This window comes from Myotis nattereri (assembly GCF_964212035.1).
Source record: "Myotis nattereri genome assembly, chromosome: 1".
NCBI classification, from domain to species: Eukaryota; Metazoa; Chordata; class Mammalia; order Chiroptera; family Vespertilionidae; genus Myotis; species Myotis nattereri.
This window is the reverse complement of record NC_138075.1, coordinates 230427073-230441831: the sequence shown is the minus strand read 5'-3', so window position 1 is coordinate 230441831 and position 14759 is coordinate 230427073. Positions and strand designations below refer to the sequence as shown.

At 62.0% G+C, this 14759-nt stretch overlaps 1 protein-coding gene across 3 annotated transcripts; it reads right to left on the bottom strand.

The window, feature by feature from the left end:
- Nucleotides 1-1716: 1716 nt before the first annotated feature.
- Nucleotides 1717-12091, bottom strand: FAM53A (family with sequence similarity 53 member A). 3 transcript variants are annotated; one of them, XM_081092703.1, is made up of 6 exons: nucleotides 11810-12077; nucleotides 11421-11544; nucleotides 6472-6711; nucleotides 5157-5214; nucleotides 2952-3583; nucleotides 1717-2379 (listed from the first exon to the last, which is right to left on the bottom strand). In XM_081092703.1, exons 3-6 carry the CDS (start codon nucleotides 6547-6549, stop codon nucleotides 2080-2082), a joined length of 1068 nt encoding a protein of 355 aa, XP_080948829.1. In that variant the 5' UTR covers nucleotides 6550-6711; nucleotides 11421-11544; nucleotides 11810-12077; the 3' UTR covers nucleotides 1717-2079. The 3 variants fall into 3 exon arrangements, with proteins under 3 accessions (XP_080948829.1, XP_080948831.1, XP_080948830.1); XM_081092705.1 differs by lacking the exon at nucleotides 11421-11544 and having other exon boundaries at nucleotides 11992-12091; XM_081092704.1 differs by lacking the exon at nucleotides 11421-11544 and having other exon boundaries at nucleotides 11810-11882.
- Between the last annotated feature and the right edge of the window lie 2668 nt (nucleotides 12092-14759).

Sequence of the window (14759 nt, the reverse complement as noted above, 5' to 3'; positions counted from 1 at the left end):
GTTCCCAGGTCGACGCTCAGCCGCGGAGCCCCGCCGGCCGGGCTGGCTTGTCTCTCCCCCTCACCTGGGGCTCAGCCGGTGGCAGCCGTCTGCACGGCCAAGTGTCTGAGAGGCACCCGTGTGTCCGAGGGGTGAGATGAGAATTCTGCCTGCCACCCCCCCCACCCCGCCCCCGACCGTGGCCCTCAAATTCCTGAGCATTTCGACCGGCCTCTCGGGGAAAAGGCCCCCCACCGCCTGACTCCCAAAGCCCGGGCTTCGCTCACCATCCTTTCACATTCACTTTCTAATACGACCGTTTCCGGTTGGAAGTCCTTCTGTCGCCAACCTCAGATACCGACGGCTGTAGTTTTCACGGCCGCTCGGCTGAGCGTTTCTCACTCGTGTCATTTCTTTGGCCCCGAGTTACACAGGAGCTGTTTACCGTCCTGAACACGAGGCTGTGTTCGCCCTGTTCCTGGGCTGTGCTGGGGCCCGGGGGTCACCACGAAGGCCTCGTCAGGCTCACTGACCTCCCCTGGGCGCAGCGGGCGGCTCAGACGCCTCCACGCCCTCCTGGGACCCCTGCGATTTCCCGCAGGCGGCCGGCCGCTGAGCCCGCCGATGGCAAGCGACCTTCCATAGGAACTGTGCTCCTCTGGGTCAACCTGACCTGTTAACTAAGAGATCGTCCAAAACTCTCCACTCAGATGACGGAGGCGTGACTTTCTGCTTCTCTGTTGTCAGTTTTATGTTTTTATTTATTTTAAATATATTATTGATTTCAGAGAGGAAGGAGAGAAACATCAGTGATGAGAATCATTGATCGGCTGCCTCCTGTACGCCCCCCTATTGGGGATGGAGCCTGCAACCCGGGCCTGTGCCCTGGACCGGAATCAACCTGGGCCCCTTTAATCCTCAGCCGACGCGCTATCCACTGAGCTGAACGAGCCAGTGCATGTTGTTTTATTTTTATCCGTCTCCCCAAGTTAAAGCCGAAACGTGACTTCCTGGTGCAGTCTGGTGGTGGTGCTGCAGCCCTGCGCCCGGCCAGCACCGGCCCTCACCGCAGCGGCCGCAGGGTTACACATTCATCAGGAGGGACCCACGTGGCCACCTCAGTCTGCGAGTAAACACGGCCGGCCAGGTGCTGCTGGAGCCCACCGAGCACAGGTGGCTCGGCCGCGGTCAGTGCGTGCAGGAGGCCAGTCTGGAAGCCGCCCCTGCCCGCCTTCGCCCCCTGGGCCCCCAGACCTAACCAGTTAGAGCTCCCTGCCATGAGTGACCTACTCCAACTTTCTCGGAGAAAAAAGAAAATTTCTCAGAAGATTATTATGTCTCATCGCCACACGCCTCCCTTTCACCCAAAGTTCCCAGGTCAGCACCCTTAGTAGAAACCCGTGACTCCTGTTAAGTTAGGAATGAACGGGGGCGGGGGGGGGCACGGGGCCAGGACTCAGGCTGTGGCCGCCCAGGCCTCATGCCCCTGACCGTGAGCACCAACAAGCGGCCCAGCCGGGTGGCTCAGGGGCTGAGCGGCGACCAAGGACCCAGGAGGTCACGGTTCGGTTCCCGTCAGGGCACAAGCCTGGGTTTCAGGTTCGATCCCCAGTACAGGGCGTGCAGGAGGCAGCCGATCCATGATTCTCTCTCATCATTGATGTCTCTCTCTCCCTCTCCCTTCCTCTCTGAAATCAATAAAAAAATATTTTTAAAAAAATCAAGTGGAAGGCACAGTGCAAAGCAAACGTCTTTTATTGAAGTCACAGACCAGGTGCGCCAGGACCGTGTCCCACGCCGGCCAGGAGTCAGGCCGCAGAGCGTGGGTCCTGCCCCAAGCAGCGCCCAGGCTTCGTAACTACAGGACGCACAGCGCCCTTCACCGCAGGCGTTTACCGAGGAACCAGCCTGCCCTGGGGTGTGTACCCAGAACCCGGGTAACAGAATGCCCTCTGAAAATGCATTTCAAAATAGAGACCTTTCTCCAGAACTGTAAAAGCCAGAATAATGCAAAATACTCCTTTAGGAAAGACTGATCAGAACAACCCCAACATTCAAACTACGGGACCCGCTTCCCGTCTCCCCAGACGCCCGCCGCGGTCAGTTGTTCTCGATCTGCTCCAGGTCCAGCTCGCCGGGGCCCAGCGGGGACACGCCCTCCTCGCAGGCGCTGTCCCAGTCCCCCGGGGCCCCGCCGCTCCCGCCCTCCCGGGAGGCCCACAGGCTGGGGCTGGCCGGCGGGGGCCTGGGGCCGGCGCCCAGGGGGCTGGAGGCTGGGGTGACGAGCCCCATGAGGCCGTGCGGGGCCCGTGGGGAGGACGCGGCCATCTTTGCTCTGGCCTCATCCTCATCCTCACCTTCGCAGTCGAGGGAGCCAAGGCTTTTTGAGTTCTTCAACGTCTGCAACAGGGAAGACACGTGCGTCAGGCGCTGCTGGGAGGGCCCACGGGCACCCTGCCGACCCTGACACACGTTCCCGAGTCACACGAGCGTCCTTGGTCCCTGCACCTCAGACACACCCCCTCGGGCAGCGCCTACACGACGGGCTCCTGCGAGCCCCCTGAACCCGCAGCCAGGGCGGCTGCCCGACCTGCCCACCGGCCGAGGCGCTGGCTTCCCCCAGGAGTATGGCCCTGCTCTGCAGTCACCACAGCCCTCGGGGAGGCCCCGCGTCTGTGCCCCGAGGAGAGGCGGGGTCCGAGTGGAGCCCTGCCACCTTGGACACCCTGGGACACTCCGTACCCCCAGATCCTCACACCCCGCAGGGCAGCCAGGGCCCCGCTCCTGGAGGAGGGTGGGCAGGTCGTGTGGGTGTGGCGCTGCCGCTGGGGCCCGGCTCCAACCCGACAGGGACACAGCGCACCCGGCAGTGCCCCCCGGTCGGCACATCCTCCCGGCCAAGGGCCAGCCAACCTCCCCAGCAGCCGCGGGCGGGCGGCGCGGCAGGTGGCCGCCGGCACAGGGAGCCTCACCCGGGTCATCTTCAGGAAGTCCAGGGACGGGCGCGGCCACCGAGGGTCCTCCTCCCGCGGGCGCTTCAGGCGGCTCTTCCTCCCGACGAGCACACAGGGCTGCGAGCGGCTCCGGAGCAGGCCCAGCCGCCAGCCCAGCACGGGTGCGGACGACGGGGTGTCTGCGTCCAGCAGGTGCTCCTGCGACAGGGACAGGCGGCGCCGGGAGGACAGGGTGGGCTCTGGAGGACCCCAGGGCGGCCCGGAGCCGCACCCGCCGTCCACACAGCCGCCACTGGCGGAGGCCGGCCGGGGCGTGGGCGGGGAGCTGGGGCCCGCGGCCGGCAGGGCGCTCCCGGGAAGGCTGGTGCTCCCGCCGCTGTGGCAGCGCCTCTTGGAGACAGCAGTCCAGACCTTGGAGCCCCCGGGGCGCCAGGGGGACCGGCAGCGGGCCAGCTCGTCCGGCTCCGACAGGGAGCGGCAGTGTCGCTTGCTGGGTGGGGCCAGGGGCGGCCCCGAGCTCTCCCTGAGGTCCACGGCGCTGACCGCACTCACCCCGCAGGGGCCCGGCGGGAAGGCGAGGGCGGGGCCTGCGGCCGCCTGGCTCCTGAGGGGCCACCCTCCACTCAGGGCCTTCCAGGGGCGCCTGTCTCCTGAGGAAGGAGAGACGGGTGAGCAGGAGGCACCTGCCAGCTGCCCCCGATGAAGCTGGGCCTCATGGGCACAGGGGCTGCACAGCAGGTGGAGCCCACAGCAAATGGTTAGTGCCACCTGCCTGCCCTCCCTGGCATGTCGGCCCTGGCTCCACCCTCCCCCTCCGAGGGCACAGGGGACAGCGGAGCAGATGCCTGGGCCCTGCCAGAGCCCGAGGGCCTGGGAGCGAGGACACCCCACGTGCTGAACGGCCTCCAGGGAGGACACAGGTGGGGCCGGGCTGGCCCCTCCTCCGCCCATCCCGCCTCCACTGGCAGTGCAGGATGCCCCACACGGAGCCCCCTCGGCCACAGGGACGGGACTCACCTGGGTCTGTCCCACCCGCAGTCACACAACTAACTCCACGACTGCTGACCCCAGCCAAAGCTCCCCAGGAATGCACACATGCCAGCAGGCTCCCCAACACGCACACTCAATGCTCACACATGCACTCGCTCATTCATTCTCTCTCACATGCACACTCATTCGCACTCACATGCACACTCGCTCACTCATTCACTCACGTGCACACTCAGTGCTCACTCATTCACTCTCACATGCACACTTGCTCACACTCATTCACTCACGTGCACATTTGCTCACACTCATTCACTCACATGCACACTCGCTCACTCACTCACGTGCACACTCGCTCACACTCATTCACTCACATGCACTCGCACACTCATTCACTCACATGCACATCGCTCACACTCACTCACGTGCACACTCGCTCACACTCATTCACTCACATGCACTCGCTGACACTCATTCACTCACGTGCACACTTGCTCACACTCACGTGCACACTTGCTCACACTCATTCACTCACGTGCACTCGCTCACACATTCACTCACATGCACTCGCTCACACTCATTCACTCACGTGCACACTCGCTCACACTCATTCACTCACATGCACACTCGCTCACTCATTCACTCACGTGCACACTCGCTCACTTATTCACTCACTCGCTCACACTCATGTGCACACTTGCTCACACTCATTCACTCTCATGTGCACACTTGCTCACACTCATTCACTCACGTGCACACTCGCTCACTTATTTACTCACTCGCTCACACTCATGTGAACACTTGCTCACACTCATTCACTCTCACGTGCACACTGCATGCTCACATGTGCACACTCGTGCACATGCATTCACACTCACGTGCATACTTGCTCACACATGCATACACTTGCTCACTCTTGTGCACACACACTCACACTTGGGTGGCGAGGCCACTTGACCCATTGAGACCACAGGGCACATATGTGGGGTTGTGCCCTGGAGGGTGGAGGGCAGATCCTCACACTCCAAGGCATGGCTACCCTCCTCCCCCCCCCCCACACACACACTGCTGGTCCAGCACACTCCAACCAAGCGTGCACCGCTGTCCTGTCCTTCCCCCGGCGGCTGTGTGGGCCGGAACATAGACCCGCGGAGGGCGAGGCGAGTCTGTGACCCGCACCCGCAAGGTGAGGCAGGTGGCAGCGGCCTACACACCCGCCGGGCTTCAAACACTTACCGTTGGTCTCAAAAGGGAACACGCGGCCACTTCTGCTGCTCCGTTTCTCGGCCGAACACTGTGAGTGACAGGGAGAGACGTTCACAGGAGACGCCAGTCAGGACGCGCCCACACGGCTCCTTCATGGCCACATGCGTTCTACTTCCCAGGACCGGCCCTTCCGGCAGCTAGAGAGACCGGCACTCACCCCGAGAATTCCTCCCCCCGCTTTTAAAAAACTGTACTTTTCCTCTATAGCTTACAGTCAATGTTCCTCTGTACTAGTTTCGGGTGCGCAGCACACAGCCCTATTTTACACATGTCCCCCGATACTTCCAGCACCCACCTGGCCCCACGGCTAGGACAGCGCCCACCAGACCCAGTCCCCAAGCCAGGCCCCCCCCACAGGGCCGGGCACTCAGCCCCCACCGCAGCCTGACCAGTCCTGAAGCTCAGTGCTGACACTGAGAAAACGGCTCCCGCCCACCAAGCTCAGGCCCGGGCGGAGCTGACCGCTGTGACAGACCCGCTCGCATCCATCGCGGGGTGTGCGCCGGGGTCTGCCCTGTGTGTGGGGGCCACACTGTCCCTAAAAGCTGGGGTTTGCCCTCATGGTGGCCGTTAGTTGGATGCTGTCCCGAACACCAAAAGGTCGTGGGCTCCATTCCCCGTCGGGGTGCTCCCAAGAGGCTACCTCCCTCTCATTCTCTTTCCCTTCCTCTCTCTCTAAAAAAATATATAAAAAATTTAAAAAAGCATACTGCCCAGCCAGCGTGGCTCAGTGGCTGAGCATCAACCTATGACCCAGGAGGTCAGGGTTTGATTCCCGATCAGGGCACAGGCCCGGGTTGCGGGCTCGGTCCCCAGTGGGGGGTGTGCAGGAGGCAGCCGATCCATGGTTCTCTCATCACTGATGTTCCTCTCTCTCTCTCCCTCTCCCTTCCGCTCTGAAATCGATACAAGCATATTAAAGCCCTGGCCGGTTTGGCTGCGGATGGAGCGTCGGCCTGCGGACTCAAGGGTCCCAGGTTCGATTCTGATCAAGGACATGTACCTTGGTTGCGGGCACATCCCAGTGGGGAGTGTGCAGGAGGCAGCTGATCGATGTTTCTCTCTCATCGATGTTTCTAGCTCTCTATCCCTCTCCCGTCCTCTCTGTAAAAAGTCAATGAAAATATATTTTTTAAAAAAACAACATATTAAAAACAAAACATCCTGGGGTGAGTCCGAGGAAAAGCTGGGTTGATGATGCTGAAAACCCACCCCGAGGCTGGCAGGCTCTGGGGACACGGTGCCCTCACGCTGCCCCCGCCCCCGGCGGTGCCCCCTGGCTCACCGGGCCGGCATCGCAGCTCGGGTGCGCGAGGTCGTCCAGGCTCTGGTTCTGTAGCTTCTCGGTGATGAGCGTGACCATGGTCGGGCCGGCCGGCTCCTCCGTCCGCACCGCCAGGCCCTGGGCTCCAGAGCATCAGGCTCGGCAGGCGGGCACCGAAGTCTGCGCTAACCCTCCCGGCTGCACTTCCGGGTCACAGGCAAGCGATCCATCGCCAACGGCTCTTCAGAGCCTCCTGTCCGCCTGTCAGTAAAGAGAATCGGTGTCCGTGAGAGCTAGAAGGTGCCGGAGAGCCGAGTCTCAGCCAGCAGTGAGAAACCCCAACCCACCTGCCTGCAAACTGCCCATGGACGGCCCAGTGCCCGCCTCACCACAGACAGCCCAGTGCCCGCCTCACCACTCACCACGGACGGCCCAGTGCCCACCTCACCACTCACCACGGACGGCCCAGTGCCTGCCTCACCACAGACAGCCCAGTGCCCGCCTCACCACTCACCACGGACGGCCCAGTGCCCGCCTCACCACGGACAGCCCAGTGCCCGCCTCACCACTCACCACGGACGGCCCAGTGCCCGCCTCACCACTCACCACGGACGGCCCAGTGCCCACCTCACCACTCACCACAACGGCCCAGTGCCCGCCTCACTGCTGATGAAGGCCCAAAGGAGTTAAACACCCCCCCCACTCCATCCAGTTACACAAAAGCCCCCTCCCCCACTGAAGCTGGACGGGGTGCAGAGTCTGTGCCAGGCCCAGGTGGGGTGACGCAGGCGATGCTGGGATGGGCACTGAGCCCTCCAGCCCTGGGAGGGGGCGCCCAGACTGAGCCACAGCGGAGGCGGAGGAGCTGTGCCGAGACCTAACCCCGCGGACAGTGCCCTGGACAGAGCCAGCCCCCGCTGGTGGCCACGCTGAGCAGGAGCAGCTGACGGCCCAGCCCTGGGCCCCGGGCAGGGAGCCGCCAGCACGGAGGACGGGACTGGGGAGGGTGGCGCCACCCACTGCGCCACACCTGCCCTGGGACCCCACCCGCCTGCTGTGATGACGGCCCCACGGCCCCCTCATCACCCGGAGGAGCAGCCGGCCACAGCTGGAGCTCTGAGCAGCCCACGGGGAGACCGCTCAGGTCCACACCCATGGCAGCCGGCACACGGCCACCTCCTGCGGACCCACAGCTGACCAGGGCCGGGTGTCCTCAGGGTCACGCTGACACGCCTTAGAAAAGGGCTCCACGCAGGCAGAGTTCACACCCAGACGGCCGCACGCTGCCCCAGGGGCTGGCCGCCAGGTGTGCGCCGGGCTTGCACGTGTGTGTGTGTGCGCGCGCGCAAAGGACACTGAGGAGAAAATACACACGTGGGACAACATCAACGTCAAAAGCGTCCGCACAGCAAAGAAACCATCAGCAACACGAAAAGGGAGCCACTGTAGGAGAACACGGGCAGCGACACATCTGATCAAAGATGTATTTCCAAAATCCATAAGGACTCACACAACTCAACAGACGGAAGGCACACAGTCCAATTAAAAGTGGGCAAGGACCTGCCGAAACCGGTTTGGCTCAGTGGATGGAGCGTCGGCCTGCGGACTGAAAGGTCCCAGGTTCGATTCCGGTCAAGGGCATGTACCTGGGTTGCGGGCACATCCCCAGTGGGAGGTGTGCAGGAGGCAGCTGGTCGATGTTTCTCTCTCATCGATGTTTCTAACTCTCTATCTCTCTCCCTTCCTCTCTGTAAAAAATCAATAAAATATATTTAAAAAAAAAATAAATAAAATAAAAGTGGGCAAGGACCTAATGGACACCTCTCCAAAGAGGACACAGACGGCCGAGAGACGTGAAAAAAGGCTCAAAGCCCCTGCGCATCCGAGATGCAGACTAAAACGACAATAAAGTATCACTCACACCTGTCAGATGGCTGCCACCAGCACATGGCCAGTGCTGGGAGGATGCGGAGAAAAGGGAGCCCTCGGGCTCTGCTGGTGGAGTGCAGGCTGGTGCAGCCACTGTGGAGAACAGTGTGGAGTTTCCTCAAGAAATTAAATATGGAGCTGCCATCTGACCCAGTGATCCCACTTCTAGGAATATATCCCAAGAAACCAGAAACACCAATCAGAAAGGATATATGCACCCGTATGCTCACAGCAGCACAGCTCACCATGGCTAAGATCTGGAAACAGCCCGAGTGCCCATCGGCAGACGACGGGATTAGAAAACTGGCACATCTACACCAGGAAACACTGTGCAGCCGTGAAAAAGGACCCCTGACCCTGCGAGGCAGCCCGAGGGACCGGGAGGCTACCGTGCTGAGGGAAACGAGCCGGTCAGAGAAGACAAGTATCACAGGATCTCACTCATGTGGAATCTAATGAACAAAATAAACAAAACTGATCAACAAAATGGATCCAGAGACATAGAAACATGGAACAGACTGCGGAATCTCAGAGGGAAGGCGGGAAGAGAGCAAAGAACTTGCACGCGTCCATGCACAGCCCATGCAGACCACAGGGTGGGGTGGAGGTGGGCGAGACAGTCAAGGGGGGCAAAGGGGACACATGCAATACTTTCAACAATGAGGATTTAAAAAAAAATAATAACAAATGAAAAATAAAAAAGACTTCAACACAAGAGACAAAGCGCCTGCCCTGACCAGCCAACGTCCTGTTGGTTTGGACAGCAGGACACTCGGTTTAAAAGGCGCAGAGGCCGTGTCTGAAGGTCAGCGCCACAAGCCAACAAAGGAGAAGAAAGCTGCGCCTCCACCTGGAGCACCGCTGCTCGCTGTGCCAGGCGGAGGAGGCTAGCCGCAGCACGCGGCCTCCCTGTGGGAGAAGGGGTGAGGTGGGACCGCCAGCCGCACAGAGGAGGCACGTCTGACTCCGGCTGCCCGCCGCCGGCTGCGCTCTCTGAGCCTGTGCTTCCGCGACTGGAAACAGGAGAGAACCACCCACTACACGAGGCCACAAGGAATCGGGAATCGACGTAAATAGCACACGTGAAAATGCCCAGGTTCCTGGCACGTGTTTAAATTGTGCCCATTTCTAATGGACTAGAGTGCGCTGGGGAGGGGTGTCCCTCAGCCGGGCCTGAGCCCTCTCGCAGTCCGGGAGCCCTCGGGGATGTCATCCTTACCAGCCGCCTGCAGCGGAGGCAGGAGAGGCTCCTGCCACGGACCGGCTGGCCCAGCCATGAGCCTGGCTTCTGGCTGAGCAGTGTTCCCCCTGTAGGAGCGCACTGACCACCAGGGGGCAGCTCCTGCGTTGAGCTTCTGCCCCCTGGTGGTCAACTTGCATATTAGCCTTCTCTGATACAGGATGCTTAAGAGAGTGGAAATCAACTCTCCTTTAAGAAGTATTTTTTTAAATAGATTTTTATTGATTTCAGAGACGAAGGGAGAGGGAGAGGGAGATAGAAACATCAGTGATGAGAAACTCACTGATCGGCTGCCTCCTGCACGCCCCCTACTGGGCATCGAGCCCGCAACCTGAGCACGTGCCCTTGATCGGACTCAAACCTGGGACCCTTCAGTCTGCAGGCCGACACTCTATCCACTGAGCTAAGAAGCACTGCTGCAGCCCGGCCAGCGTGGCTTAGCGGTTGAGCATGACCTATGAACCAGGAGGTCTCAGTTGGATGCCCGGGGTTGCGGGCTCCATCCCCAGTGGGGGGCGTGCAAGAGGCAGCCGATCCATGATTCTCTCTCATCACTGATGTTTCTCTCTCTCACTCTCCCTTCCTCTCTGAAATCAATAAATATATTTTATAAATATATTTTAAGATTGCTGCAGAAAAAGCTAAAAGGGTTTATTATAAAAACCTGTATTGTTTTTTAGGTTTTTTAAGGTTTGCAGTGCACCTGTGAAATCTGCTGAGTCCCCTGTAAAAGCACAAGTCGCCTCATGTGCCTGCCCCGAGCACACAGTGCAGAGGGAAAACCTCTCTACCCAGGAAAGGCCCCAACGCGCCCCCCTACAGACGGACAGGAACTGGGGGGCTCTCTCCCTTAGGTACTTCCAGTAGCAGCAAGGACCGCGCTTCCGTCTTCGCCTCTAAATCCCAGGGAGTCAAACAATGCCAGGGTCTGCACAGGGCACAGCCGTCCCGAGCTCCCACCACCCACGCCTGCCACCCTGCTGTGCGACCCTCAAGGTGGCAGCGGGCTGCACCAGAGGGCGGAGCTCAGGCCCTGGGCCCGAAGGGGGGCCACGGGATGGGGGCGAGGGGGGAGCCCCGAGCAGGCGCCCTCCGCGGAGACTCGCAGAGGGATCATCGGCAAGCACCGCCGTCTGCACGGCACTCGCCGACCCCCGTTCAACCCCCGGCACCCTTCCAACACTCCTATCTCGGATTACACGCAGGAATTTCAAAGTAACCGGCCCGGCCGGCTTGGCTCCGTGGACAGAGGCTCGGCCTGCGGGCGGAGAGTCCCGGGTTCGATTCCCGCCGGGGCACATGCCCGGTTTCGGGCTCCATCCCGAGGCGGCCCATCCACCATTCGCTCTCATCATTGACGTTTCCCTCTCCCTCTTCCTTCCTCCCGGAAATCAATAAAAACATTAAAAAAAAAAAAAAGAACTTCAAAATAATCGGGACAGAGCGTCTCCCACCTTCTACCCTCCGCGCGCGGGGCGGCACTTCCCTCCCGGACCGGCCGGTTTCCGGGTCGCGCTCCGTCCCGGGAGCGGTGGCCGCCGACCTGCGTGAGACGCAGCACCTACGCTCGGTCCCGCGGCTGAGCCCCGCGAGGCCGAGGCCGCCCTCTCGCCGGCCTCCGCGCACAGGACCCGGGGCGGCGGCATCGCACTCGGCGCGGCTGCAGCGGCGGCGCCCGGCAGGGGAGTGGCGGCCCCGCGGTGGGCGGCGCGGGCTCGAGGCGGCCGGAGCTGCCGGGACGCGGAGGCGGGGAAAGTGGAAATACAGCGCTCACGCCGCGCGCCGCGGGTCCGGGACTTACGCCCTCCGGTGCGTGCGGTCCCCGCGCACCGGCCGCGGGAGGGTCCGGCCTCCCACGTCGTCCGGGGCCACCTTGGAGGCTCCTTAACGCACCGTGTGTCCCGTCCAACTTCCTGCTTCTCCCGCTGCGAAATGACAAGCACGTGAGCCCAGGAGCGACGACACCCGCACCGGCGACACCCAAGTCGGTTCAACAAGTGGCAGCGCGGCCCCTCACAGCCGCGGGGGGCGCGGGGTCCCGGGGCGCACGTGGGCTTCCGCGGCGCGGCGGTCCCGGGCCGGTCCGAGGAGGCTTGCGCGCGGCGGGAGTCCCAGCCCCCGGTGCCCCGCGCCCTCCGCGACCCGCCCGCCGCGCTCCGGGGTCCAGCGGCGAAAACGCTCGGCACTCACGCGGGGAGCGGCGCATCGGGCCGCGCGGCCAGGTCTGCGCGCAGCCGGCAGCCGGCCCGTCCGGCCCAAGTTCACGCGCGGCCCCGCGCAGGCGCGCGCACGCAGGGCCCCGCGGGGCGCGCACGCACGGGCGGGGGGCGCGCGCCCGGCCGCCGCCTCGAGGGCCGACGCTGGGCCGGTACCTGAGCGCGGCCGAGCGGCGGCGGCCACGGCCGGCCGGGCGGAGCGACTGAGTCGCCAGCCCCGCAGGCCGCGCTCCTCCCGCAACAGCCGACGCGCCTCAGCGGCCGGGAGCACACCACGCGACCCCGCCCCCTCCGGCCGCGCTCATTGGCCGTTCGGCCAGCCACCGCCCGCCCCTCAGCGGCGCCGCGCGCACGGGGATTGGGCCGCGTCTGGGTGGGCGGGGCCTCAGACGGCAGGGCGGGCCAGCGCCGACGGAGGGGACGGAGCTGGGTCCGGGTGGGCGGGACCCGAAACAGCAGGGGGCGGGGCTACGCCGGCGGAAGGGCGGGGCCTACGCCGACGTGGGCGTGCTCTGGAGTCGCGAAGCCGGGCAGCGGGGCGACCCGAGGCGGCCGGAGGGTGCGCGGGCAGGGAGGGCGGGTGGCCCGCCGGCGGCCCGGCGGTTCGGGGTGCTCCCCTTGCGACCCGTGGTCCCCACTTTCCGGGGCGTACCCGCCCTGCCGGTGACCTCAGTGTGACCTTGAGCAAGTGCCTGAGAGCCTGCTGGACCATCACCAACACTAGACGAGAAACAGGAGTTATAAAGGGCGGGAAGAACCGGAACTGTCATTGTTTTTATTTATTTACTTATTTTAGGGAGCGTGGAGGGAGGGCGAGGCCGAGAGAGACACGCATGGGAGAGACTCAGGGATGGGTTGCCTCTTCCACCAACTGTGCGCCCTCGACGGGAACTGAACCCAGGACCCTCGGTCTGCTCCCGGTCACTCTGTCCACCGCCAATCCGGCCGGGCAGACTGCCATTATTTATGCCGAATAGGGTTTTCTAAACAGAAACACCGCAAGCAGATCCGGACAACGTGTGCTAAGGAACAGGGAGCAGGGAGGGCGACCCCGCGGCGGACGATGATGCTTCCCACCCGGGCAGGCATCTGGGCAATGCCACTCTCAACACCGGCTCCTATTGGTTCCTATCGCTGTGACCCCTGGGGTCAGACCAAACCGGGGGTCAGCAACCTCGGCACTTGGGTTCTGGCTGGGAAAGAATTCGGAACCAAGAGCTAAACTGTAAGAGGACATTTATTGGGTAAATGGCAGAGGGAGAAAAGGGAATTCCTAGAAAAAACGGCTTAAGGAACAAGTTATGGCGGCAAAGGAAGGGCGCTTGGAGCTTGGGAGTGAGGAAGGTGACGGTACAGCCGGGGCGGGGAGGAAAGTCACCCTTGGGGGGAAGGCCCCCCCTACTGTTGTCCTTTGCTAGACACCCGGGCAGCCCCTGGTGACCTCTGTACCTGGCCGTCGCCCTGGCTCTGCTCATGTCTGCCCCGCACTGAGCGGACGTTACTGAAGGGGTAGCTGAATACATGGGAGACCTGTCGACCTAAGAAACAGTCCAACCGGAAAGGGTTTCTGTGAGTCTGTTTGAGCCAAACGATGGACAACTGCCGGAGCAGGAGGCAGGACGTCCCTGTACGGAGACAGCGCTCCAGCGAATGGCGGCTTTGCACCTTATTTTAAACAGTAGGTCCTGGGGCGGCGTGGAAGATCCATTCCTACGGCGACGTAACGCAATTTTCGCGTGCGGAACCCACCTACATAAGCACCTCCGTCACTCACGTGGAGCACAGACACAGCAGTAGTGAAGGAAAACATTAAAAGAGAACAGTTCCTGGCCTTTACTTGTGGTAAGTAAATAATAAAAAACATACAGCACATGTGTACAGACGTCAAAATGACGGAACTTTTTTTATAAATGAAGGGGAGATGGCGACGTAACCACGAAAGGACGTACATCGAGTCCGACATAACCGGAGGACTGCCTGTGTATCACATCAGAAGAGAAGGCACAGCCCCGGATGGTTTGGCTCGGCGGGTGGTTGGGGCGGGTGGTTGGAGTGTCCCCCTTCGGACTGAGGGGTCTCAGGATAGGTGAGGGAGGTGGGAGAAAGCAAAGGGGGGACTCGGACTGGATGGAAAGTAAAATGATAGCCACCTTTCACCTCGGTGGGTGGGTGGGTGCAGGGTAGTCCACAGCCAACAATTAACGTGATAATAACAAGGAGAGGATTTATGGTCTCAGCCCTGGAGCGCTGGCTGTGCCCTGAGGGCCTGGCACAGGGGTCACCTCCACATCCCAAAGGATTGTCACCTTAGATGCAAAAGGCAGCAGACAGGCTCAGTAACGGTCAAGACTGCCTTCCGTCAGGGAAGATTCTAGGCTCGAACAGGCCTACCTGCCGTCACCCGCTCAACAGTGTTAACTTCACTCCATCCTCTGGGGTCGCTGTGGGTCTCTGACTCTGCAGGGTCACCACCGCCCCCCCCCGCCCCCCCCGGCCCCAGCTTGTCAGGTTAGCACGAGGCCCCTTTTCGCCCACAACGGTCTCCTCTGCGGACAGGAAGGCGGTTCTCACCCAACCGCACAAACCTCTCCGCTCCTGTTCTAACGGGGTTCGTGCTCTCCTGTTGAGTTCCGAGTTCTGAATCGGTTCCGGGTGCCAGCCCTCGTCCCGCATGCGCCCTGCACGGACCTCCTCCTCTTCGGCAGCCTGTCTTCACCCTCCCCAGGGTCTTCACGGAGCAGAAGGCTTTCCGTTTCACAAGGTCCTGTCTCAGTTTCTCCTTTTATGGATGGTGCTTTTGGTGTCAAGCCTACGACCTCTGCCTCGCCAAATCCCACCCATCTTCCACAAGCGCCATAGCCCTACACTTTACACACAAGCCTGGTCGCTGCAGGCCCCTTAGGGCCTCGGTCCCATAGCTGCTC

Coding starts and splice junctions, on each gene's coding strand:
- FAM53A (XM_081092705.1), bottom strand. CDS start 6,549: ATGGTCACGCTCATCACCGAGAAGCTACAGAACCAGAGCCTGGACGAC. Junction 3,584..5,156: donor GTTCCCTTTTGAGACCAACG/GTAAGTGTTTGA, acceptor CTCCTTCCTCAG/GAGACAGGCGCCCCTGGAAG. Junction 2,380..2,951: donor ACTTCCTGAAGATGACCCGG/GTGAGGCTCCCT, acceptor TCCCTGTTGCAG/ACGTTGAAGAACTCAAAAAG.